This window comes from Pavona decussata, unplaced genomic scaffold (assembly GCF_977016875.1).
Source record: "Pavona decussata unplaced genomic scaffold, jaPavDecu1.1 SCAFFOLD_107, whole genome shotgun sequence".
Lineage (NCBI taxonomy): Eukaryota > Metazoa > Cnidaria > Anthozoa > Scleractinia > Agariciidae > Pavona > Pavona decussata.
The window spans coordinates 1,095,065-1,119,748 of NW_028145521.1; the positions used below are offsets into that span (position 1 = coordinate 1,095,065).

The window sequence follows — 24,684 nt, forward strand, 5'->3', positions numbered from 1 at the left end:
ATCCCGATATCACAGAGTGGTGGGGAGAGGACCAAAATCGTGCGGAGGAGGGAGCCAAACTATCGAGGGTCCCGAGTGAGGAGAGAAAAGCTCAATTTTACCGGCCCGGATTCCCCCACGCAATACAACCTGACGAGGGGCCCCCTCAGTAGTTTTGGAGGTTTCTTAAAGCTGCGCTCGCCATTGCAAATCAAGATGGCAGCAGTTCGCGATCTGTACAATGAAACGGGAAAATAGGGGACAATAAAGAGTCTGCTTTAAATCTGGGATGAAAAGTATTGTTTTTTATTTTGGGGACTTCGTTGCAAAGGAGTTTATTTATCCTTATTTATCCTTTAGTAGGGGGGAGGGGAGAAGAGCAGACGAGGTTGCGTTCTACGTGGAAATTGATTTTTATGCAAGCTTGCGTGTTCCTGAGACAAGAACGGTACTTGCCGCAGACTACTGAGATGAACATCCGCGGGGAGTGACGGGTGACTCAGATACACAAATCTCTTTGTTGATTCCTTTCAATAGATGCTTCTCCATACGTAATGTTATATCCAAAATCCAACCGTTTCATTTCTCTTTGGTTTGGTTCTTGATATTAAAGCATTACATGCCAATCCACTTTCACTGGCACAGAGCCCTGAGGTCTTGTGCGCTGATATGAAACATGTATGTCAATGGGTATTTTGTCTGGCAGCGGTGCAATAAAAAGAAAGTCATCAAAAGACTTACTCTTAAAAGGTGACAACACACCCAGCCTCTTTCATCTTATCAAAGTAGCAGCAAAGTTCTTGAATCTGTTTTTCATAACATGGCGAAGTATTTCGCAGCTTTGTTGGTTCTCTGTTTATTAGTGGGCTCACACGGCACCACTACGAAACCTCAACAACAGGAAACGGCCGCTTCGAAAGACTTGTGTGAGGTAAGTACATGGGTATTACAGGTTTCTTATTTGGCTTGGGGCGGTCGACCCGGTATAAGACCACGGTGAAATTTTGTTTGGGATCTGGAGATATAATAAGAAAGTCAGGGCGCTAAGTAAAATATTCCACAGAAACATCAAGGCTACTTTGCAGTTAATCAAAGGGCATTTAAAAACACGAAGATTTGTTTTCGTTAATAGAATCGTGATCCTCATAAATATTAATATTATATCGACTAATGTTCAGTTGCTAGGATTGACAAGCAGTTTTCGTCCTTTAAAGCGATCGGAGAGCCGAATAAATTAAAATGTAGGTTTTTCTGAGTGATCTGTAAATTGTCTTGGCGTGCAAGACTATACTTTCTCTACCCGAGCTGATCGGCAAGAGGCACCCATTTTAGACACTCTTTATTGACTCCGAGTCTGAATTAGTTCATTTCAATTAGTGCCGTTAAAGTGCTACTACGATCAAATTTTCGAATACCTTTTATTTGCGGTTGATTGGTAGTTTATGTCCTAAAGTACATGATCTCCAAGTTATATCCTCATAAGATGAGGGAAAGTGCGATTTTTTTGCGCTCAAACTCCACGAATTTTCATCCGCCATTGAACCGCCATGTTCCTGCGGCCTGGTTACCAAAGGCAGATGGTGTCCAATGACAACAGAGGCCGGGTCACCCGGGAAAAACAAGTGACGTCAGACTCTCAACTCGAAGCCCAGGCAAGCCTTACGAGGCTAACTTCTCATACGGTTTCGAACACGTTTTCGAAAAATGTTTCGTTCTTTCAATGGTGGGAAGTCGCTGTGTTGTTCAGTGGTATAACAACTGCTCTAATCGAGCGGCAGGAATTGCGCTGCATGCGAGTCCGGCCGACAGAACGAGAGATGTGTGGGTCCAGTTTGTTGTCTTGCACGTTTTGCTATTTTCTCGGTTTAGTTCGAGGGACACTTGGGCATTCCACCCAAGTCAGTGAACACAAATTAAACCTGATCTTTTGAAAAGGGTAAGCGATCAGGAGATCGTGAACCTGAAAAAAATCTCCGAAGGGGAAGGCGCGGCAAAAGATAAGCTTATGTAGAGTGGGCGAAATGTGTGAATATTGTTTTTTATCTTTGGTGATTCCTCGATACCTTGTGCAGCACCCATACAAATAGCAGTCACAAATTTTTATACACATTTTATATTGCGTTTCTAAAGTACGAAACTTTGATTGAACGAGTAAATAATGTAAGTGCAACTAGCTCCCGAAACTAGCTTTTCCCTCCGAAGCATTTCCAAAACATCTCAGTGCGATAAGAGTAAGCTTGTGTTTACTTTGCTTGTGCAAAAGCTTGTGGCAAAAACTGTGCAAACAAACGCGAAGAAAACCACTTTAATTATCCATTTTCACTCAGCTTTCGATAAGGTGGTCTTTGGCGTTTACAAAAGGGTTCCTTCTTTCTTTTAAGTGGTTTTCTTGAAGAAATAGTTTGAATTTTTAATTTAAGAAAGGTTTTAAGAAAACCTCACATTCAGTTGTTTCTTATCAATTAGATTCAACTGGTAATGTATTTTAAATTTTGATTTATTTTTCAGACGCTGAGTTGCAACAACGTCAAAACCCAGCTCTTACTATTAAATACAGGCCAAAACAAGCCTTGCCGAGCACAACACGTGAAAAATGTGGACAGCCAAGAAAAGGCCAGTGCTCCTCTTTAAAGTGCCCTTAACCCTTCAATTTGTTTTCTTTTGGTAGATTTGCATTTCTGTGAAGAACTCATTTTCGAAAATTTTTTTCAGAAATATTGAATCCTTTTTTTTTTACGAGCGCTTAAAGTTACTAAAATTTTTAAATGTTTGCGCGCTTTAAGCCCCGCTGGACAAATTTTTGTCTCGTGGGCTCATTAGGAACCAGCCAATGAGAAGCGACACTTTCTTCGCTGTGACGTAAGAAAAGGCCTCGGATCGTTATCAGAAGGAATCTTATGCATGCTGATTCCTTTCTCTACATTTCGAGAGTTGCTGCATCCAAAAACCACACATTTTCCAACCATTTTCTCTGTTTACAATTGAAGCAGTACCGCGAATCTTCGGATATTTTTGCACGATGTCCTTTTCTTACGTCACGTTCCATATTTGGCCGAGTGGGGGACTAATGCGAACGATAGGTGAAAATATCGACAAGACTGCCTTTACTTCAAGCGCTTGTAAAAACAGAAGGATTCAATATTTCTCAAATTTTTTTTTCGAAAATGAGTTCTTAAAAAGTTATGGAAATCTACCGAAAGAAAACAAATTGAAGGGTTAGGGGCACTTTAAACTAGCAGTTGAAGAGCACTGACCTTTCTCAAGGGCTTTTCTTGATCTTTTGTCATCAACCACCAGTTGACAAATAGAATCAATAAAAGAACTGTTTTCTTTTCATTCATCATGCCTCCTCATTGTAACTCTTTCCATTACATAGGCTTCTGTTTTAGGGAATGGTCAGAAATTAGTGGGGAGGGGGGGGGGGGGGGGGGAGTGAGGTAGAGATTTTGCAAATGAAATTTCATGACCCTCCCCCTGAACAGGTAATACAATGTAGCTCAAATACCAGAAAAAGAAAACAAGAATGGATGCAAACTGTAAGTTACTTACTGGAACCATTTTGCCCCAACATAATTCAAATCATCTATAGAGCCCATTGGCATCACATAACTCCGTTATGCTACACATTTCCTTTACATTAATATTTTAATACTTGCTTTTGTTAAATAATGACTTAAATTAACAAATTTTATTTTGTCTTTTGTATATAACTCGCTCTCCCTGTCATACTATAAATTATGATTGCAAGAGCATAAATTTATGTGACCCTCTGTTTTCACTGCTTATTCTTTCATGACACTCCACCTCCCCCCCTCCCCACCCCCTGCTCCCTGCTAATAGGGAGCTGAAGTACAGACATTCCTGAGCCATGTATAGCAACAAGAACACAAATGTTTTCTCTTTTGGTGTGGTTTTAAATAAATACTAATTTGAATATAAACAATATTAATATGATAGCCATTTTGGAATAAGGTTTATGGTTCATTGTCTGCAGTACATTAATAATTTTATTTTTATGTTCATTTGAAAAAGAGTGCCAGAATCTTGTTTCACCAATAAATTTGTTGTTGTACAAATGAAATTGAATCTACATTTTCTAAGAATAACCACTGATCAAGAAGAACAACCTTGAGAAAAAAATCAAAGGTGGCTCACAACAGTCTCGACTTTACTTCATTTTGGTAGCATGCATTTGCCCATCTCTCACCGCACCAAAAGTGAAAGTAACGAGAACTGTTACCACAGCAACAATGTATCAGACTCATCAACACTTGCTTGGGGGTTTGCCCTTAGACATGTAGGACAAAGGATGTTTGTTGTGAGGTTGATTTGACCCTTCATTAGAATAAGCAAAAAAATTTCAATTAATACCTGAATCACAAACTTTAACTCCCAAGATTATTGTTTTCAATGTATATTTGCAAAATTCCTACTTTTCCTCCCCTCATTTGCCTAGGTAGATGCTTGTTACCAGAAAGCATGCCTTAATACATTTTCATTTATAAACCTAGTCATTTCTTCAGTGCGTTAAAGCATCCAGTGCAGTGGTGTTTAACCTGATGTGAGCCACCTTAAAAAAATATATATGTGCACAGAAAAGACTGTTAATACTATTACATTGTTCATGATGGTGCAAGGGAAGAAAACAAATCATTGCAAATTGTTGTTGCCTTGCAAATTTATTTGTTTATTGATTACTGTACTTATTCAAATCTGGATACAATGATGTCCATGCAGCACCAGCACTCTCCAGGCTTGGTAAGTCGCTCAAGGGAGCAATTTGAACATTTGCACCTGAGAAAATATTGAACCAAGAGGAAACTTAGCATCAATTACAAGGGAACGATCAGCTTAAATTCAAGCCATTGTACAGAGCTTTTCACTTCAATATATATTCTTTTTCCATGGTAAAAAAGTGCAAAAACAGTAAGCTTACTCGGAACCGAAACTTAACTGTGCACTCTAATTTAACACCAAGGCAAACTTTCGAAAGCAAAGCTAAAAACCTAAACTTGACTTCGATTTCAATTCAACTGAGTCTCCGGTAGCCTCCCTCCGGGGAATGAACTGGCTAGTAGTCAAGAGAAATTGTTGAGGATTCCCAGGCACTACACTTTTAAAGCTTGCCTGTTTTGTTAATACAGCGAATAACACATCTAAATATCAATCTCTATCTCTAATATCTTACCCGAGAGATGAACGACTCAGCAAAGTCTGCTCTTCCTTCTCTTGTAGCAAAAGCGCTAGCTGCTGAACTTATTCGGCTGCCTCTTCTTCAGACGGAACTAGCTCTACAGAGTCAAGACTTCTTCATTTCCATTGCCTATATCATGCGAAGACGATCCAGGAGAGCTTTCTGTGGTCAAAACAGCTCTGAAATTCGTCGCCAGAAGGAGGACTACAGTACTCGCTCGATCAGTGAGTTGAGAGTATTACGTCACGACAAAAACACGATAGGTTTGAATAAAAATACCGCAACTCCAATCACTTTCATACCGCGGGCTCACTGGAACATAAATTCATAATGGCGGACTCGAAAACACCAGTTTTCAAGGCTCAATATTTTCAATTTACGGGGCCCAAACTTCATTTCAGTGACCAAGACAGGTACAGCCACATCGGATAAGCTGTAAAGAACGTATTTTTGTTTCATACGTGACATGAAGTTTTGATCGTAGAAGCACTTTAACACTATTTTATGAGGCGAAATAACTTTTATATTCGAAGAGAGGCATATTTTAGGTTCAGAAAGTTAACGCTCACTGAAGAAATTTCTCGGTAACGTTCAACTTGCTGTTGGAATAATATTTGTTGTCTAGGAAGTTGAAGGATACTTTCTACAACTAAAACAGTGTTGTCGGAGTATCCCATAAAAATATAATGTGCTTTTAAACCACTGCTTCTGAAATGGGAAAACAAAAATTGCCCTCATAAACTTTCTATGTAAATTTCCATTTGCTAAATTTTTCAGTCTCTATGTACCTAGAGTTCGTAACTAACAGCTTGCTTGGTTTTCACTTCAAGCCTGGGCGCACCGAGCCGTTTTTGTTGTTTGACGGATTTCCTGAATGCTAGGTAAGCGTCGTGAAGTATTTAAAACTTTGGTTGCTTTAATGCCGTTTGCTAACTGCGCAGACCTTTCCTTTGAAACTCTAACACGTATTTTGCATTTTTATGTCAGTCACTTTCCTGAGAATTAAACCCATGTTCCGACCTCGTCCACTGAGTCATCTTTCTGAAGAGATCACGAAATAATTGGAAACTCATGGTGTTTACCAACGTTTCCTGCACTTAAGCCAGTTGTTTTCTTAAAAATTGCCTTGCGACTTACTGTGAGAGTTTCTGGTAATTTGGATTCTTTGGCTGCTTCTCAAACTTTTCTATAATGCTTTGTTTTATTGCTTGCAGCCTGCGCAGGTCTCTGACTCAAGCTCTAGAAGCTTGAAAACATATATTCTACTTTAATCTACTGCGACAGAACCAGGTTCATAAGCTTATCTCCGTTCACAGAGCCATCTTAATCCTTCCGACCAGACTTTTGTAATTAAAATTAGTTTGTGAAAGAGATTAACACATTATTAATTAAGTCATTATGTTTCCTGCGATAGAGCCAGGCTTATAAGGTTATGTTTTGCTCACAGACCAAAATAATCGTGCTGCCCATTGGCAAAATTAGTTTCTTGAAGAGATAACCACATAATTGGAACACCTTAAGGTGTCTCAATTGAGGCAATTAGGTTGACGTCTTCACATCATTGCATGCTTGAATCGAGAAATGAACTTCCCTCCTCTCCCCCCCCCCCCCCTTCCCCCTCCACACGCACACACCTTTCCTCCCCTCTTCTCAAATTAATTCGGGTGCAAAGCAAAAGCACTATTTTCCATCATTGAAAAGAAGGTCGTGGCTGTCTCAATTTTTCATTTCAATTTTGCAAGATAATGTAGCTGCGTATCTGGAGGCTTTAAGGCATATTTTAAAGCTGTTTCCTGCACTAGAGCTGGCAAATAAGGTCATTTTCACTGACAGAGCCATGTTAATAACACTCAATTCCTTGATTTAATTTAGTTAAAATTAGTTTCTTTAAGAAAATACCACATAATTAGAAACTGTTTGTAATTACTTAAATTCTTGCAGATGGCAACTGTTCTTTTAAGCATTGCCATAAAATTTTAATAAGAGCTAATAGAATGCCTAATTTCCTGAAAGCTGATTGGTAGGCGTCGTGGAATCCTGAAACTTTAGCCCCTTCTCCCACTTTACTACGGCGTTTGGTATTATAATTTCCTACCTGTATAAATCTCTTAATACATATTCTATATTATACAATCAATTAGTTCACTGTTCTGAGAGCGGAGTTCAGAAGGCGGAACCATCTTAATCGCGTTGATCATTAATTAATTTTCTTAATTAATTTTCTTAAAGATATTAGCGAATCAACGGCAAAAGGGAAAATAAGCCCCGATAAATGAGATAGATGACAACAAAAACAATCTTTAGTTTAAACCCAGAGGCTAAGGGTTAATAGATTGATGCCTTCAAAATCAAATGATACTTTTACGATAGTCACCCTCAAAAGCAGACTATTGTACAAAAGACTATTTTAGAATTTAAGAACATTATGATCGTAATTTATATGCCAGATACAGGTGTTCCCCTATCCTCAGCACGCTCCAACCAATTTTTAGCTGGCTACGTCTGCCAAAAAAAGAAGAAGCGAGATTTGACTTGCTGTAAAATAACATTGGGTGGGATAATCATAGATAATGTCAATAGTAGTATAGTTAAATTTTTGTTCATTGCATTAGTTGTCTTTTGTCAGAAATTGTCGCGATTGTAATTCAGTGTCCTCTATGCTGTAAAGTATTTCTATTGTATTATGCCACAAAATACTAGTATTATCCCGGCATAATGCTCGATGTTCCTTTATTGACTGTCTGCCAGGCCTTTTGTAGGAGTTCATACATTACGATGGCAAAATTTCAAGTTTAATCAAACCACCAATATGGGTTTGCAACACAACATTATATACAAGGAAACCGGTAAACGGGTGAGAAATGAACCAATCACAGGGTACATAATAACTGACACCCCGTGCATAGTAATGTGGCAGTGAACTGATTTGAAAAAGGTTTTGGTTTGTGTTCTTTTTGGTTGGTTTTGGTTTTTTGGAATTTGTGTTTTTGTTTTATTTTCATTTTGCTTCTTTCTTAATCTCGATCAGTATGGACTCTGGAATGCGTTTGTAAAAGATCCGTTTTCAGTTATCGTTAGTGTCGTTCTAGTGCGTATGGAGGTACATGCTTCGAATTCTCCTGGTACAAATGCTAATGTCACTGAAATGCTCGTTAGCCGCTGAACTCAGACCAGTCACGAACCGAGATTTTCAAAATTTTCGCTTCATTCGAAGGAATGACGGAAGGGATCGACAAAAGTAAACATATTGATTAACATTCAACGTATTTTCAAGGTTGATAGCAGCAAACTTATGCTCGGGTTTTTGAGAGCGAAAATTTCACTTCAGCCGGTGAGACTGATTGAGAACTGAAATGAAATTCCGCATAAAAATCGATTATCCGTTGACTGAGGCCAACAATCCTAGACAACCCTTGCAACAAAAGCCTGGTAAAAAGACTGGTAAGCCTGGTGAAGTCTGGTTCAACCAGGCTTACCAGGCTTTTGGTTTGAACTCAAGTCTGGTTAAGAGCCTGGTATGCCTGGTTTTACCAGACTTTCCTGGTTAGCTTGGTCAAAAGTTACCTAAAAAGCCTGGTAAAGCTGGTTTCGGCGCGCAAACTAGAACCTGAAAAGCCAGGTAACCTTGGTTTTACCAGGCTTTCAGGGTGAGTGTGGTTAAAACACCGTACCTGAAAAGCAGGGTTAGACGGGTTTTCCCAGACTTTCAGGGTAAGTGTGGTGGGAAAGCATAACCTGGAAAGCCAGGTTGGCCTGGTTTCCCCAGGCTTTCAGGTTAGGTATGGTTGGCAAATATTACCTGGAAAGCAAGGTTTAGCCTGGTTTTCTCAGTAAAACGGTGCATACTCAGCTGTAGTAGGAAAACAAACTAGAAAAACAGAGTAACCTAGCTTATCCAGGCGTTTTTTCACGTTTGCTTTGGCTATGGTTTTACTTTACTACGTTCTGTGATTGGGTAGCAAAATGTACGCAAATTTCTCAACCAATCAGAAACAAAATCATAAATCACAATAATAACAAAATTCCCATTCAAGTTCAGGTAGATTGTAACAACTTTTATTGCAAACTCTTGTGCAATTTGTTACACTTTCCTTGGAATTTAAAATGGAGAATGTACATGTACACATGCTGAGAAGATAAATTCTTGACAGCTACAACCATAAACTTTGTAAAGAAATTGATGTACAACTTTCTGAAAAAAAAATCCTTTTTACAACAATGCCTCATTGGTGTCAGGAAAATAATACATGTATCATAAATGATCTGATGTTTACTTCATTGAAATTGCACATGTTGCATTATACAACTCTTATCTGATTTTGATGTCAATGATTGCTCTGTTTCTGCTGCTTGGAAATTTATTTTTCTTCTTCAGGAATGGACCTGGAAAAAAGGTGAGGAAATACATGTGCAAATATTAATTTAAAGTTACACAATTATTCAGTGGCTCTTAGAGGATGGGAGAGCCTACAAAAAAAGTTTAAAATGCATTAAAATACAACTGTAGTTACTTGCACCTTCATTTTCATGATCTCAAACTTAATGGCATTTGAGCATGATTACAAACTGCATAATACACAAAATTTGGTTCAAAGTTTTTTTTTTTTTAACGGTATTTCTTTCCCCAAGGTTCAATGCTTCATAACTTGCAATTCACAACAAAGTTGAATACAATGTTCTAACAATACAGTGTATAATGATAGGTACATGTATTTTCAATCACTAAAATAAATTGTAACAAGGCGGATAAGGACTTGTTACCCACCCCAATGGTTAAAATGCCTGTTTTGCCTACATATACATATTGCTAACAAGAAAGAAAAATTTTCTCCACCAACAATGTCAATAGTTGTCAAGCAAAACAAGGGAAACAGTTAAATAAATATTAATTAAATTGACATTAAAATTATAGCTGAACTGGTCTGCACTGAAAAGGAGCCATCTGATTGGCTCCCTGAGTGGTGCAAATTTGTCTATACACACCAATAAGATGGGCCACTTTTGGTACAATGTATGTTTGAAAGGAACAAAGTGTTTCAATTTTGACAAAAATGTTCTATCTATTCTAAGCTTATGAAATACAAACTGTTGAAACTGTCATGTCACAGTATTATTACAACATAAAAGCAAAACATTTCATCATCCAGACAAAGAACATAAACAAGTTCCGTGCAGACTTGAAAGCAACAACGGGAAAGCATAAAAAATAAAACCTTACTAATTAACTGCATGTAACTTGTTCGGTCGGTATTGGAAAGATAACGGTCTCATCCTTTTTTCACTTGACCAATACATGTATTTTCCCAGAACAGACCTCATGCTAGCTCTAGTTTTGTGACTATGCTTCTTACACCACATAAATGTACTGTAGGTTTGCTTTGGCCCATTAAATATGTGATATTTCTTTTAGCCAATGTAGAACAACTCAAGAATTACTGTGTATTAACTCCTGCCAGCATACTGCACTCAGTTTGTCTATGTTGACACTGAACGTCAGTGTAGGGGCCACTTCATTAAACATTGCCAAAGTAAACTTCTGAATTACCCCACTACAGTATGTCTCTTGGTTGACAGGGAAACAACTGACCAGAACATCACCACATGTGAAATCCAGCACTCAGATGACTGTGTCTCGTGAATAAGGTTTACCGGTAAGTTACATTGTACATTGAATTTACATGCATATGGGGTTATTGATTTTGTGTCACCAACTGTGTGTCAAGAGGGTGAAGAAACAGACCTCGAATTCACATACAGTACAATAACTTGCGTCGAAGTTATTGAGCTACAGCTGTACAATCCATTCCTTTATGCAAAGTGCAATACAGTAGATGGTACATGTAATTCTAAGTTTTGGCCCGGAGGGTATACATCGGGTATGCTTCATGTAAAAGTCCTTTTAAAGTGTGTACGTACATGTATACATTCAAGAATATATTTCGATATATACAATCTAGGACAGCTTCACGTACGTTGAAGTTACAAAGTGGCAAGAGAAGGGGGCACTCATAAAATTATTAATACCCATGACTCAACATAGCAAATGTTTTCTCTCTGTGACAGAGCCATAGCCAGACTTTTAGGAAAGGTGAGGTGAGCATTGAAAATGAAAAAGACTTGAGCTTCAAGGGGGAATTTGGGGGTACACGTATGCTCCCCCAGAAAAGAGTGAAATGCAGAAGCTCTGGAATGCTATTTAGAGCTCTTCTTCATGGATACAATGTTCAAAAAAATATTCTTGTTCAAATGTGAAATAGCAACTTTTTGGTTTCTTGCAAGTCAACATTATTATTTTAGCATTGCTCCTGGCATGGCCCCTATATATGGGACAAGTGTCACGAGGAGATAGTTTACTTTATAAATGGTATAAGGCCTGCGTGTCTTAGACTTTCTTTACATGTATATTGGCTGCTTCTCCTCACCATTTCTTGACTAGTTTAGTTTCCTGTGTACATTCATAGCTCAAAGGTCATATCTTTGTAATGCGTTCTGCACATGGCTTTTGCCTAATCTCTATATTTTGTAAATTTACTTATTGTTTTGTCTGTTTTGTGACTATGCTTCTTACATCACATACATGTAGATTTGGTTTGGCCCATTAAATATATCTTTCAGCCAATGTGCATGAATAGCCTTTCTTGTAAGCTGAGAATGATGAATTATTCCAGAAAGTGACACAGGCATACACTGTACTCAGAAAAAAGAAATCTGAGTGCTCCTATCAGGAGTCCAACCTACATGTAAGACCTTCCGATTATTAGTTCGGATGCTCTACCACTGAGCTACAGGAGACTCGTGGGAGCTGAGGCCATGACACTACGTGTAGGTTCATGGGACAAACATCCTGCATGCTGCTAGGATTTCAATAATCGAACGCGTTATCTTGGAACGCACTGTATTTTGTAATAGTGGCTGTCTTTTCCATCACCTTGCCTTGCTTTGTTTGTTTCACAGGAGTTTAACACCTTGCCATCTTTTTACCATAAAATTATGCGAGTCACTGACTGTGCTTTGAGTACGCATGATATGAAGAGGCAGGACAAAACTTTAGATTATCCTTTGAAGATCTCATCCCTTTCCGGGATGAGTTGCTCTTAATGCAATGATCTCATGATTCTTGCAGGATAAGAAGCATAGTGGCAAAACAAACTGAATTATGGTAGACATTAAATTCAAAATAACGAGAAAGCCAAAGCCACAGAATTCATAGGAAAGAAACGACCTTTGCACTCCTATAAATTTGAAACAAGTGAACACAGGGCTTTGTTCAGTCAGTATCAAATCCTCTCCGTACATTGTATAATGGTAAGCGCACTTTAAGTGTACACAAAAAAGTTAATTAATCAGAAGGCAGAGAGTAAAAGTGGCCATCCCACCAGAGAAATCAGAAGTTTTGGCTGTTATTTAACATGCATAACAAAGCAAATTGTGACTTTACCAGGGCCAGTTTTGGATGTCTGCAAACTCACCATTCAGTCGCATTGGATGAATTTGTGATGACTCTCACTTGTAATTTTGAACAAATTGCCCTCTAGAATCAGTGGAGTTTTACCTAAGCTTGATAAGCTTATGAGGGTTAATCCCGGGGATTAAGCTTTGAGGATGCAATCTAAAATGCTTATTGGGGAACTGATTACTTTTCAACTTCAATGTAATAGTAGTTTTTCTACTTCGAAAGGCAAGGCAAGTGCCTCTCGATCGTTCGTCTTGCTCATGTTAGCTAGGCCCTGCCTAGATGTAAACAAATAATTTGTATTATATCAATATGAGACATCAGCGAACTGGCTTAGCCGTTAGTTGCCTGGCCGTTGGAGAAACAACTCGTAGGCGCGAATTGAAACGACACGTTACCGTTTTGCTTTTAAGCTTATGTAGAGTTACAGCCGGCCTCACAGAGGAAATAAAGATTTGTGACCTGTTTCTCGTGGAGTCAAAACGTCAAACTTGCTTAAATTCAAACCAACAGCTTTCAATGCCGAATATTGCATTGAGGGCAGAAATCAGTTAAGTTTGAGCTTACATGTACATGAAAATTTCAAACAAAATGGCCGCCAAAGCAAAGTTATATTACATCGCGTACAGTTGAGTTCATGAAATTAAAGATCACTACTGCATCTTACCGTTATAGCGTCATTTGGACCACACCTCCTTGGAATCCTGAAGCTGAAATTAGGCTGCTCAGAGTTTCCACAGCAATCATTCACAGACAACTTTACATTCCTCTACATTCCGACGAATCGATATTATTTTTGTTTACGCCAGCCAGCAGATGTCAGAGTCACATGACTTTAGGAGGCGCGGTCCCACGGCTGGAGCAACAGGCGGTCATTTTGAAGAAAGAGGTACCAGTTACTGGTTGGTAACCGTTTTCTCGGCAAACGAACTCGCTCTCATCGTGTGCAAAAATAGCCTATATGGTAACGGATGAAAATATAGACTATTTTTGCTAACGATAACTAAGGTCAAGGCTTTATCGTGCTCGAAGATGACTGTGAGACGATCATTTGTAGTAAGCGGAGCGATCAAAGGACGTGGTGATTTCAATGCAAGGTCAGTAACATATCGATATGCTCCTTCCCTTCTTGGCTGGTTACATTTCATGACGTTTCCATTTATTACAGAGTATTATCACCTTCTTAACATACGTTACATACATCTTATTTCGTGAAATCTCGAAGTGAATTTGGAACAGAGGCCATTTCATTTGTTTAACTTCAGTCGATTGCGGCATGTCTTGTATCGATCGGTTAAAAATTAATGGGCTTGGAAGGCCCGAACGAAACCACATCAGCCAACTTTTCATCGGATTTTCGACAAAATGTACTTTTTTTTCTGTAGTACGTTAACTTCATTTTAGAGGAGGCTCGATTGCAACTCAATCGAGCCCTTTTCCGGCGCATGTTTCTCATTTTGATCTCAAAAGTAATTTCTGTGCTAAAATGCCATAGTGCTCATAACACAGAAGTGACCTTTGAGACTGCATGGCTTAAAACAGGGCTCTATTACAAACAAGATACTACTATGCACAATGTAATCTGGTCACAGAAGACTTAAACAAAAGGTGGCAAACATGAGGATTAGTTTGCATGTACTGTAGTTTTTAAGTCGAGCCTGTATTACACTGCACTGCACTGTCACCCTCTGGCGGTCAATTGTCAAAATCCAAAATTTCTTTCCTTTATAACTGTAACATTTTGACCTTTTTTAAATGGTCACCTCTTTTAAGCGGTAGTGGTCATCCTTTACTAAATCCCAACAAGCTGTTTTTATACTGTGTTGACCTGTTTTAAACTGTCACTTAATAAAAGGAATCCACTCCAATATTGCAACAAATGGCATTCCAGGCAATTGAATTTGTTGCAACCTACCTGAATGCTGGCTATAGGATCTTGGCATTAATGTTTTATTAAACCATGTTTTTATTTGTCAAAGCATTTTATTGCTGCAGTTTTTTTCTGAGCAACCAAGTGATTTGTACATGGGTGGTGGTGATGTGGGATGGTATAAGACAGCAAGACATGGCTGTACAGTGTAAATTTTGTGAGGGGATTCGGGTGGCCTGATTTTTACTGGGTCTTTTTGGACTCATACAATATGATTCCCAGAAGTAATAATTATTGTTTATGTTTCATGTTCAGTCTAAAGCAATTGGTTGAGATTTAGGTGACTTATGCCTATTGCTCTAGGTTGCACTGACTGTAATGCTGGCAAAATTAAGTGTCTGTGCTTGACACTGATTTGCAGGTGATTTCGTGCCATCAACAGTGTTATAATATGAACATTTCACATACCGTCTGTAAAGTCTGGTAAACTGCTAAACCCACTACATGTAGATGCAAAATGCAACCTGATAAAACTCAGCCTCACAGATTGTGTATTGCTTTGTATTTTTTTCTTTGTACATGGAAATTTGCGGTCACATGTACATGTACTTAATCTGACTAACAATAAAATTGTTTGTAATTTTTTTTTACAGATTACCATCTTCATGTATTCCCATGTTGGGAACACCATTCTTGATCAGGTACAATACATGCAAGCTATATTTCAGTGTAAATGAAATCATGTTGTGGTTTTTGTTTGAAATACATGTACACTGTAGTTTAAAGCCATTTAATTCTAATAGTTTAATTGTTCCAGCTCAGTCAACATTAGGTTTTTGTTTAATTTCCTGCCCATTTGAGTTTCCTGGACTCGCGGGCCAGTTTTTCAAATTAAGTAATGTTCAAGGTCCATTGCTGAACTGCGGAAATTTTTGAAAGTATGAATACACTGTAGTGTATTTTGTTTTTCCTGGCGCAGTCATTTACATACATTTATCCCATGCCATAGAGAATACAGCCAATCAGAAAGTTAGAAACCCATTGCATATTTTGTGGTATGCAACTGAAAAAATCCTGGTGTTCCTCGCAGCCTAAAAATTTTTCCCGCCAAAAGATTGATTGAAGAGCCTTTGACAACTCAAAATTTTCATTCAGAAAAAAATACTGCCAACGCCGACTAAAACATGGAAGAAGAATACCCCAGTTTTGACCTTAATTTTGAATTCCTGGAACCAGACGTGAAACAGGAAAGTTACAGTGCAGATCAGAAATAAGCGAACCAAAATATGCCCCTAAAATGCATGTAATGCCCGTATGCATATATACGCATACGCGTATTGACATGTCATTACTGTAAATGAGTGGCATGGGATAAATTACTGTAGTTATGCAGTGCTTTCTCGTGGTACATGTAAATCAAGTCACTCATAGGATAATTCACGGTACTTGTATACCACTCGAAAGCATTGCATAACCAGCATGTAATAATGGGAACTGACTTACAGTACATGTACAGTGTTACATGTACATATTAATCACTAAAATGATATACATGTAGCAGTTCTTGAACTGACTGCAGTGTGCACTGTACATGTACTGTAGGTGTGAATGCTCTATTACAGTATACCAATCTTCATCAATTCATCAAAAAATAATTCCTATTTGGTAAGCCTAAGTGAACGGGTATTGTTGCCCGCTTCTGTTCATTTACCCGGTCTCCCCATGAAAGCTGCATCTGAGTAATAACCACAGAAATTATGTAATGTCATGATGTAATTTCTACATATACCAGGATCTGGGTGGTTAATCTGATTGGTTGAAGAAAATTTCCTAAAGGAACTTGCCCATGGCTTTTTGTTGTGGTGTGTCAAACTGCTAGAAAAATATAATTTGAAGATAAGAATATTATTTTGAATTGTCCTCCAATCTACAGTGTACTAAGTGAAAGGTTTTTTACCATTTTAAGGTGTGTCAATGTTTGAGTTTGAAAAAGGCCTGCAGGGAACTTGCCAGCAATATTTCTTATAGTTCTTCTAGTTTGTCTACCAAATTGCTATTTTCCAACAATGCAGTGTACAAATAAAAAAATTAAGATTCTGTTTCTTCCTGTTTTCTTGTTTGTGGAGATGATACTAATTGTCTTGTTGGTGTTGAACTATACCGTAAACACCATGCCAAGAGCAAATTATCTTTATTCAAAAATAAAGACTGACTCATTGAACCGACAAAAAGCTTTAATTCAGTAAACAAGAGGGTACATGTATTTTACTGATTCCAATCTTTGGAGTTTAATTGTTTTAGCAGCCATTTAGTGGCAAGGCTCAACATACATTTGTAAAGATGTGGCTGATTTTGTTTCGGTGATCTTGAAAACTGACATGATGGTTATAATTATTGATTCTGTGGTGCCTGATCTGCCATACTGGCCTTTTTAATTTTCTGCTCTTGTGGAGCAACCGCTGCAACGTCTGTAATTGATCTTTCCTTGAGACACACTACATGTATAAATCATTTTCTTGAAACTATAAAAAACATAGCCTGTGAACAGGTTGCCAAGTGGGGTATAGGGCGAAGACAAAAATGGTGCTTGGAGAGGGAGTAATAAAGGAGGGGAGTGAGCTTCTGGACATTCTTGTCATGCCATGGAAACAAAGCAGCTGAATTCTACTGGAAGTTAATGGTCAAAGGCTGTCAAATCATACTTTCTGTAAACTTGGAGCTTTACAAGGTTAATGGTTTTGAAACCTCTCTTTAGCCATTGGCAGTCAGTAGGTTTACTTTACAGCTGTATGTCTCATTTCTTTGCCAATTACATGTACTACAAAATTCCACAGCTTTGAACTGTTTTGATACCATTCAGAAGAATGGGAGCTATTCTCTGCTACACTGTAGGCATGTGATACTGAAGAAGGGCTATAACGTTTTGACTCCTTGCATGTCGAAAAAAAGGTTTCACGTGTAGCTTTTCTCTGCTAGGCATGTAATATTGATAAAGGGCTTTAAGGTTTTGACTGCTTGTATGTCAAAAAATGGTGCACCTGAAGCTACATGTACATGTACATGTTTTCTCTGCTTGGCATGTAATATTAATAAGGACTTTAGTGGTTTGTCTGCTGGCTAGTTTTGCTTTGAATAGTGTCCTTTAATGGTTTTCAATTTAGTGCTGAAAACCTGAGAGTGTATTATTATTCTGACCATTCATACCAGACATAGACAGCATTTGGTTTGGCTTCCCATTGTTGAAGAACAATAATAATTGTCAGTGATGTGAACTTTGCCACCAAATCATAGAGCACAGCTGGTGTAAAGCAAAATCAAGGCAAACATGAAATTGCTTTGGACACTCACTTGAAAACTGCTAGAAAAATATTGCCTGTATTCATATGTCACTTGTCACTAGGACCAAAGAGCACAACCTGTGGGTGCATCAAGCCAAAAACAAACTCTGAACCCTCCACAATCCATACATGTATAAAGTACATGTAATCCCAGAAGTTAAACTCTCTTGTTTATTATTACTAGATACTCCATGGTACAGGTACATGAACAAAGCAAATGGAAGTTGAAGTGAAAAGGCAGGTGAAAAAGAGCACCACAAGCAGATAAGTCAATGCTGTATAATGTAATGTTAAAGGGACACAGTCACCTTTGTGACCACGCTGACCTGGACACTAGTTTTGTCAGTTTGAAAAGCGTCTACCTCAACCGTCTGCGTCGACTAAAATAACAAGAGAAATCAATCGAAAACATTGGAGAGCAAATCACCATGATATACATGTATATTTGGAAAATCGCATTTTCTCAACCTGACGAAAGGTTCGTGCGGAGAGAATCTTCGTAAATGATTCGAACTTCGCGTCATGACTGCATGGTTTGGAGCTCTGACGAAGACAAGCTTCGGTACACAGTCGATTATCTCCTCGACAAGGACAACCTGTAGTAGAGCCTTGTTTTCTACGGGTCAAGCAAGCGTTCTTGCAATGACATGGGTTTGGTTCCTAAATTTATATAGTGGAGAAGCTGTCAAAACGAAATTATAAAAGCAAAATATATGATTGAAAGCAGAAATAAAGCTTACCGGTCGTTTCGCTACAAAGTAGTTTTGTTACACTGCAGTTCAGTTGATTCGCTACATTTTAAAATTGACATATTCTGTAATGTTTGAAGTCAACTTGCTTGTCATGCAAAAACATAGAAACAGCTACATGTAAGATAATTTTTCACACAACTGGATACCGAAATAACAATTAAATGATTCTTTGACTTTAGAGGTATTCATTGACTTTTTGCTTTCCCTAGACAAGTCCATCAGTAAATTATTCCATGGTATCAAAGAAATGAGTTTCCTAATAATTATGACATTAGGTCTATAATCACTATAATAATTTTGACTGGCAAATACTTCGACTCAACAAGATTTGACTGTTTCAATTTTTCAAGGGATGCGTTTCTCAGCACAAGGACTTACCAGGGTTACCAGGGTTAGCCCGGTTGACCAAGACTTCTGGGAGCCTGGTTATACCCAGGTAACCCTGGTTATTTGCAAGACCAGGGTTACCAGACTTACCTGGAATACCAGGGTTAACCAGACTTTTTGCACGTAGGGTTCAAGCCTGGTAAGTCTGGTTCACGAACCAGGATACCCCGGTTTTTTTACCAGGCTTGAACCAGGGTATAACCCTGGTTTTACCAGGCTTTTGTTGCCAGGGAAAAGAAAAAGCAACCTGCTCTTCCAGTTTCGCAAACATTCTGTCACCAAGTTTGCCCAGATTTGCGAAGCATTGTTAACGGGAGTTTGACAATGAAATTAACTTTCCTCGTTAATCATTCAGCTTAAGGCCAATCGAGGAACGAAATGAGCGGAAAATTTCGTGTAAAAGCCCATCGTTGTCTGAAGCCATTTCGGAAGGAGATGAAACAATAGGGCCATTTATACGGGAGAAAATAAGACGCTTCTTTTTTAAGACGCGAACGCGAACTGTACCGTTTATACCGTGATCGCGTCCTCAATAAGACGCGAAAATCACGTATAAACGAACCGCGTCTTATTTTTCACATAGCCTCGTTTACATGCGACGTTACCATTAGCAACCATGCTAATTAGCAACGATTTGCAACAATCCAAGATGACGTGCAGTAGCAAAAGACAAAAGCGTTCGGTGATTTCAAGAAGGAGGAGGCTTTTTCAGAAATTTTGTTTCAATTTTGAGAAGTATGTAACCAGTTACGTCCCCTGATCACGAAGGAAGAAACTTTTGTAGCGCTGAGAGCGGTCAGTGACGCGTGTCGTGACGCATCACTCGTTCTTATGCATGCGCATTTGTAGTTCACGTCTTATTTAAGACGCGTGTACCATTTATACGAGAAAGTTCATGTCTTTTTTAAGATGCAACCAAGACAAGAACAGATCCAGATTCTGTTCCAGAGTTAGCCGCGTCTTATTTTAGTCGCGTCTAAAGTAAGACACGAACACTTATTTTGTGCCGTGTATACGATCAGCTCGCGTCTTATTTTCTCCCGTATAAATGGCTCTAATAAGTTAGTCAGATGTCAGACGGTGTGTACAACTTATTTTTCTTTTTAGTTTCTTGCGTACCCAGAATAGGTTGTTCATCCTATATGTTTCCATGACTTAATGGGTTGTCCGTAGCGTAATTGTTTGTGAAATTTCCTGTACCGAAACCTTTCACATAAACTCTTACCGATGTTTCACCCTCGATTTTGAACTGAGCTTCAGTTAACATTGATATCGTAAAGACGCTGCATTGGCTTAGCATAATTCTGAACTGCTCAGTTTTGGCGGCTTCTTCAACCAAAGCTAAGTAAATGTTCTCCTCATAGGCTTTGAAATGACCGGAGAAAAGAAGATGCGGTCCGAAATTTATCAGGACATGCGGGTGAATACAATGAATTAAAACGGGAAACATGGATTTCCTTCATTCTAAGACCATCACACTCACCGCATACGCAACGTCAGCAACTGCGGAAAGCTTGAAATAGTGTTTTCAAACTTATAAATAATTCAAAAGCCAAAGACAAAGAGAAATTATGCACCGTGACGTGTTTGGATATCTGATGAAAAACAACTCGTATTTGCATCCTTGATTTCCCCTTCAAAATCAGCTTGTTTGAGAAGTTATATCAAACACTCGTCACAGTGTTTCATCACAATATCAAAAACCTCGAAGATCGTCAAAAATATTCCGCTACGCGTCGTATTTTCAACTCTCTACTCGGTGTTTGATATGTGGAGTGAAACACTGTGTCTCGTGTTTGACATATTACTTCAGGCTTTAAGGCATTCAAACCCATGACCTCGGCGATATGTATGCAATGTCCAATCGACTTAACTATTAAGCCATGTAGGTGCTCCTCGTTTTGTGAAAAGGAAGCCACGCATGGATGTTTGATACATCCTAATGGATGAACATAAAGAAAAACTTCTAGATTTTTTGTTTGGCTTTACACTTTGGCTTCGTGCGTAGTTACCTACTTCATCATACTTCCTTCCTAGAAAGCCATAATTGGTCATGGTTTCCCAGGCATACCAGGATCAAATGGCATGCCAGGAATGCCTGGTATTCCAGGACCGCAAGGTCCACAGGGAAGAGAAGGAGTTAAAGGACAAATTGGTAACAAGGGCGCTCAAAGAATCATAGGTCCAAAAGGGGACAAAGGTCTCGAAGGGCCTCGCGGGAAGAGTGGGCTACAAGGAATGATGGGAATGAAAGGAGAGCGGGGAGTGATGGGAACTGAGGGAAGAAAAGGAGACAAGGGAGAGAAAGGAGAAAGTGTGAAAGGAAGTCCAGCAAGTGGAGTGCCACAAACAAACTGGAAACAGTGCGTGTGGAAAAGCAACATCGAAACCGACAACGGAAAGATTAAGGTGAGTTAAATTAAAGTGAGAAGAATAACTGGTTTTCGATTAAAACAAATCCAAGAAAACAAGACATCCCGGGGAAAACCTAAGCACCTTGGCTTACACCAGTCATCTCTCGATTTGCACGTTACTGATTTGTAAATGCAGCTGACTCGTATCAATTGTCCTCGGGAAAATAAGAACATGTGTATTGGATTAACCACCAGCTATATGATTAGTCACGTTATATGTACCGTATTAGTATCCTCGGTATTGAACTGAACTAGCTCGTATACTAGCCTCCAGTTCAATACCGAGAATACGAATGTGGTCTGTTATAAAGAAAGAGGAAGTCGATCAGAAACGGATACATTCAAAAAGGTTGAAGACACTGTAGCTGCACAGTGCAGAATATTATATGTAGGATTCAGACGAAATTGTTTACTAAGGTTAACAACTCCACTGAGTGAACGAGAAAAAATGCTGTTCCAAAAATATAGTTATGTAGTAAACAACCTACATTCACAACAACAGGTTTCAGATTTCTTACCACGAAAGGATTTAATACCGTTCACTGCAAAGAATGTCAATTTACATTACGGATTTTCGTTTGCGTTGCTTGAGATAGCTAACGCCTTTCCAGGCAATTGTTTTACCTATGAAAGAAAAGCTGTTTTGAAAGCGTCTGTTCTCACAGGCTGTTTACATTGACAAATCATAAACACAGCACCACAAACGACAAAATCTCGCCTAGGCTTAATGTATGTTTAAATAAAACAACTTGGATGACAATATTTAGGCCAGCCATTACAAAAACAACAAGCTTAAGCTTCTGGGGTCGTGTCCCTTCCTACCCTACCCTCATCTATAACTCCAAGACGATTAAAACTATGTCAAGAACACTTGAAGAATTGGTATAGTACGTCAAAAGATATCCTTTTTGATTTAGAACGGCAAGGTCTATGACTTAGGACATTTATCATGGTTGCCAAATCATTTATTATGGTTGCCATCTTAGATACTCTATCTTCAAAATTAATTAATTAATTAACAATTAATTTTGTTCACTAAAAAAGAGGAAAATTCCGCTTTTTAAAAAAGTGAAAGTCAAAATTCGGTTGTTTCGATCGGTTGTTTTACTGTTCAGTTCGAAGAGCAAAGTGTTTGCACTGATGAATGAGGGCGTGATATTTGATCGCCGCAAAATCATGCCAGCTTTTGGTGTTTATTCCACAATTTTAAACGCTAGTTGTAATAAATAAAGCTACAAGAAAAGTGTCAAAAAATAGTGATATCTACATGACGGCAATTCCTTTATTTAGATTAGCAAGGTCAGCGTTTGTGAAATTCTTTTAATCGTTGTCTAAAGCGGATGCAAAATTGGCCGCTTTAGGAAATGAATTAAACAAGTTCAGTAAAAGAAACACATACAAACGTACCGTTCGTTAAATGGACCAGAACAGGTCCATTTCAACCATTCCATGTATTAATAACGATTTGCTTTTAACAATGTCGGAATATCTTCGTGGCGTAGCTCTACTACAAAGCGATTTTTAGTATTATTTGGCTCAAACAATTTTGGAGCCAATCTGAGTACACTAAGAGGGGGAATTTTTCCTCATCTCAGTTGTACGCTGACGCGTTCATTGGCCATATTTGGCCGCCATTGGACAACAAACCTCGGAGCAAGGGTATTGGTAAAATGGAACATTTTAGGCAACTGGTTAGGTATGCTTGAGGCTGAACGATTTTCTTTAAGAATCATTTGAGCCTTTGAGAGCAACTGTGAAATTGTAAGGAAAATCCATTACCATCTGATATACCATCAAACCATTATAACTACTGGAAGCACGCACCGTCTACAAAAGTCAGAGGATTGCTGGCAAATGAATGTAAGCTGACTACCCCACTCGATCTAACCACAAATAACGAATAAACAAGATTTCCTTTCTGTTTTTCTCTTGTCGAAAATAGTAAGCCACCGATATTAAATTGCACGTCCAATCTTCTACCGCGAGACGCGTTTGGTTCAATGAAAGCGTGCGACATAATTAAGCGACGGGTCAAGGCGACGATCATGCTGTGTTTCACCTACGAAAGAGCTGTACATCCAGTCACAGTATTCCTAATCTTGTATTATTTCGTTGCCTTGTTATGTGTATTATCTCTATTGATTACTTGAATTTTAATTTATTGCAGGACTGCTCTTTCAACAAGCTGCAATCTGATACAGCACTCAAAGTGTCATTCCAGGGAGTTATGAGAGTTCATGGCAGTAGCAGCAAGTGCAACCGATGGTTTTTTAAGTTTAATGGCAATGAATGCAGTGGGCCAATGACGATTGAAGCTGTCATGTACACCAATTGGCCATCATCTGCTGGGAGTCCCAATCTGCTTCATCACCGATCATTTGAGGGGTACTGTGTGAACATCCCACAAGGCGCGGTAACAGTGGCATTATGGGTAGGAAAGTGTGCAAGCTTTACCTTGGGTAATGCCAACACTGGTTGGATTTATGTGTCCCGGATAATCATCGAAGAAGTGGCTAGACCCCAGTCTTAAAACGGCACTCTTCAAACTTTTCTTTTTTCTCATATATGGCAGTGGCAATTTTATTCAGTTTCAATTTTTTGTAGACATTTGCAGATAACTTTCAAGCAGATAGACCTATTCGGCTGACGCAATGTTGTACCCAATTCAAACCCTTTCGGCATAAAATGTTTTGTTCTAAGTATTTCCATATCATTTAAATGTGAATGCTACATTATAACGCAGATGCAATAAACAAAGAATCTTAACCCCGGGGGGTCTGAATTGGGTACAACATTGGGTTAGCCGAATAGGTCTATTGATCATTAATTGTTAGAACACAGTGCTGCCTGTGATTTCATGTATACTTAATAAACTATATAGCAGTGTTTAGGTGAGCTACAAGTTATAGATAGGTAAATAAATAAATAAATAAATAAATAAAAAAATAAATAAAAATAAATAAATAAAATAAATAAATAAATAAAACATTTACCTCACTTCCAGTCCTATGGAGTTACTATGAACCTTTATCACGGTATTTGATATGATATGATGATATGATATGATAATCTTTATTTACCGTGGATAAATAAAGATTATCATATCATATCATCATATCATATCATTTTTAATTTTGAAGTTGGCCAGGAAATCCCAAACAACTGACCCTGCTAGAAAAGGAACCTTAAAATCAGTAAAAAGGCAAAGTTTGAGAGTCTTGAAAAATATATCTATTTATAAAATTTTATAAATTCATGAATTTATGAAGACCTTTATATAAAGACGGAAAAACTTGC

At 38.4% G+C, this 24,684-nt stretch overlaps 2 protein-coding genes and 2 long non-coding RNA genes across 5 annotated transcripts in view; 3 read left to right on the top strand and 1 right to left on the bottom strand.

Moving 5' to 3' along the window:
- The window catches only part of LOC146471032 (uncharacterized), a 78,797-nt gene that overhangs the window by 26,546 nt on the left and 27,567 nt on the right, over positions 1 to 24,684 (top strand). The gene's annotated exons all lie outside the window — the stretch shown is intronic.
- On the top strand, positions 741 to 24,015 carry LOC146471033 (uncharacterized). Its single transcript, XM_085121321.1, has 3 exons — positions 741 to 910; positions 21,011 to 21,382; positions 23,555 to 24,015. Exons 1-3 carry the CDS (start codon positions 800 to 802, stop codon positions 23,915 to 23,917), a joined length of 846 nt encoding a protein of 281 aa, XP_084977447.1. The 5' UTR covers positions 741 to 799; the 3' UTR covers positions 23,918 to 24,015.
- LOC146471034 (uncharacterized) lies at positions 9,202 to 13,430 on the bottom strand. Its single transcript, XR_014866899.1, has 2 exons — positions 13,294 to 13,430; positions 9,202 to 9,556 (listed from the first exon to the last, which is right to left on the bottom strand). It is a non-coding gene; the product is annotated as an uncharacterized LOC146471034 (long non-coding RNA).
- On the top strand, positions 10,628 to 18,951 carry LOC146471035 (uncharacterized). Of its 2 annotated transcripts, none has more exons than XR_014866898.1 (3): positions 10,628 to 10,824; positions 15,150 to 15,197; positions 18,019 to 18,658. It is a non-coding gene; the product is annotated as an uncharacterized LOC146471035 (long non-coding RNA). The 2 variants fall into 2 exon arrangements; XR_014866897.1 differs by lacking the exon at positions 10,628 to 10,824 and adding an exon at positions 13,729 to 14,917 and having other exon boundaries at positions 18,019 to 18,951.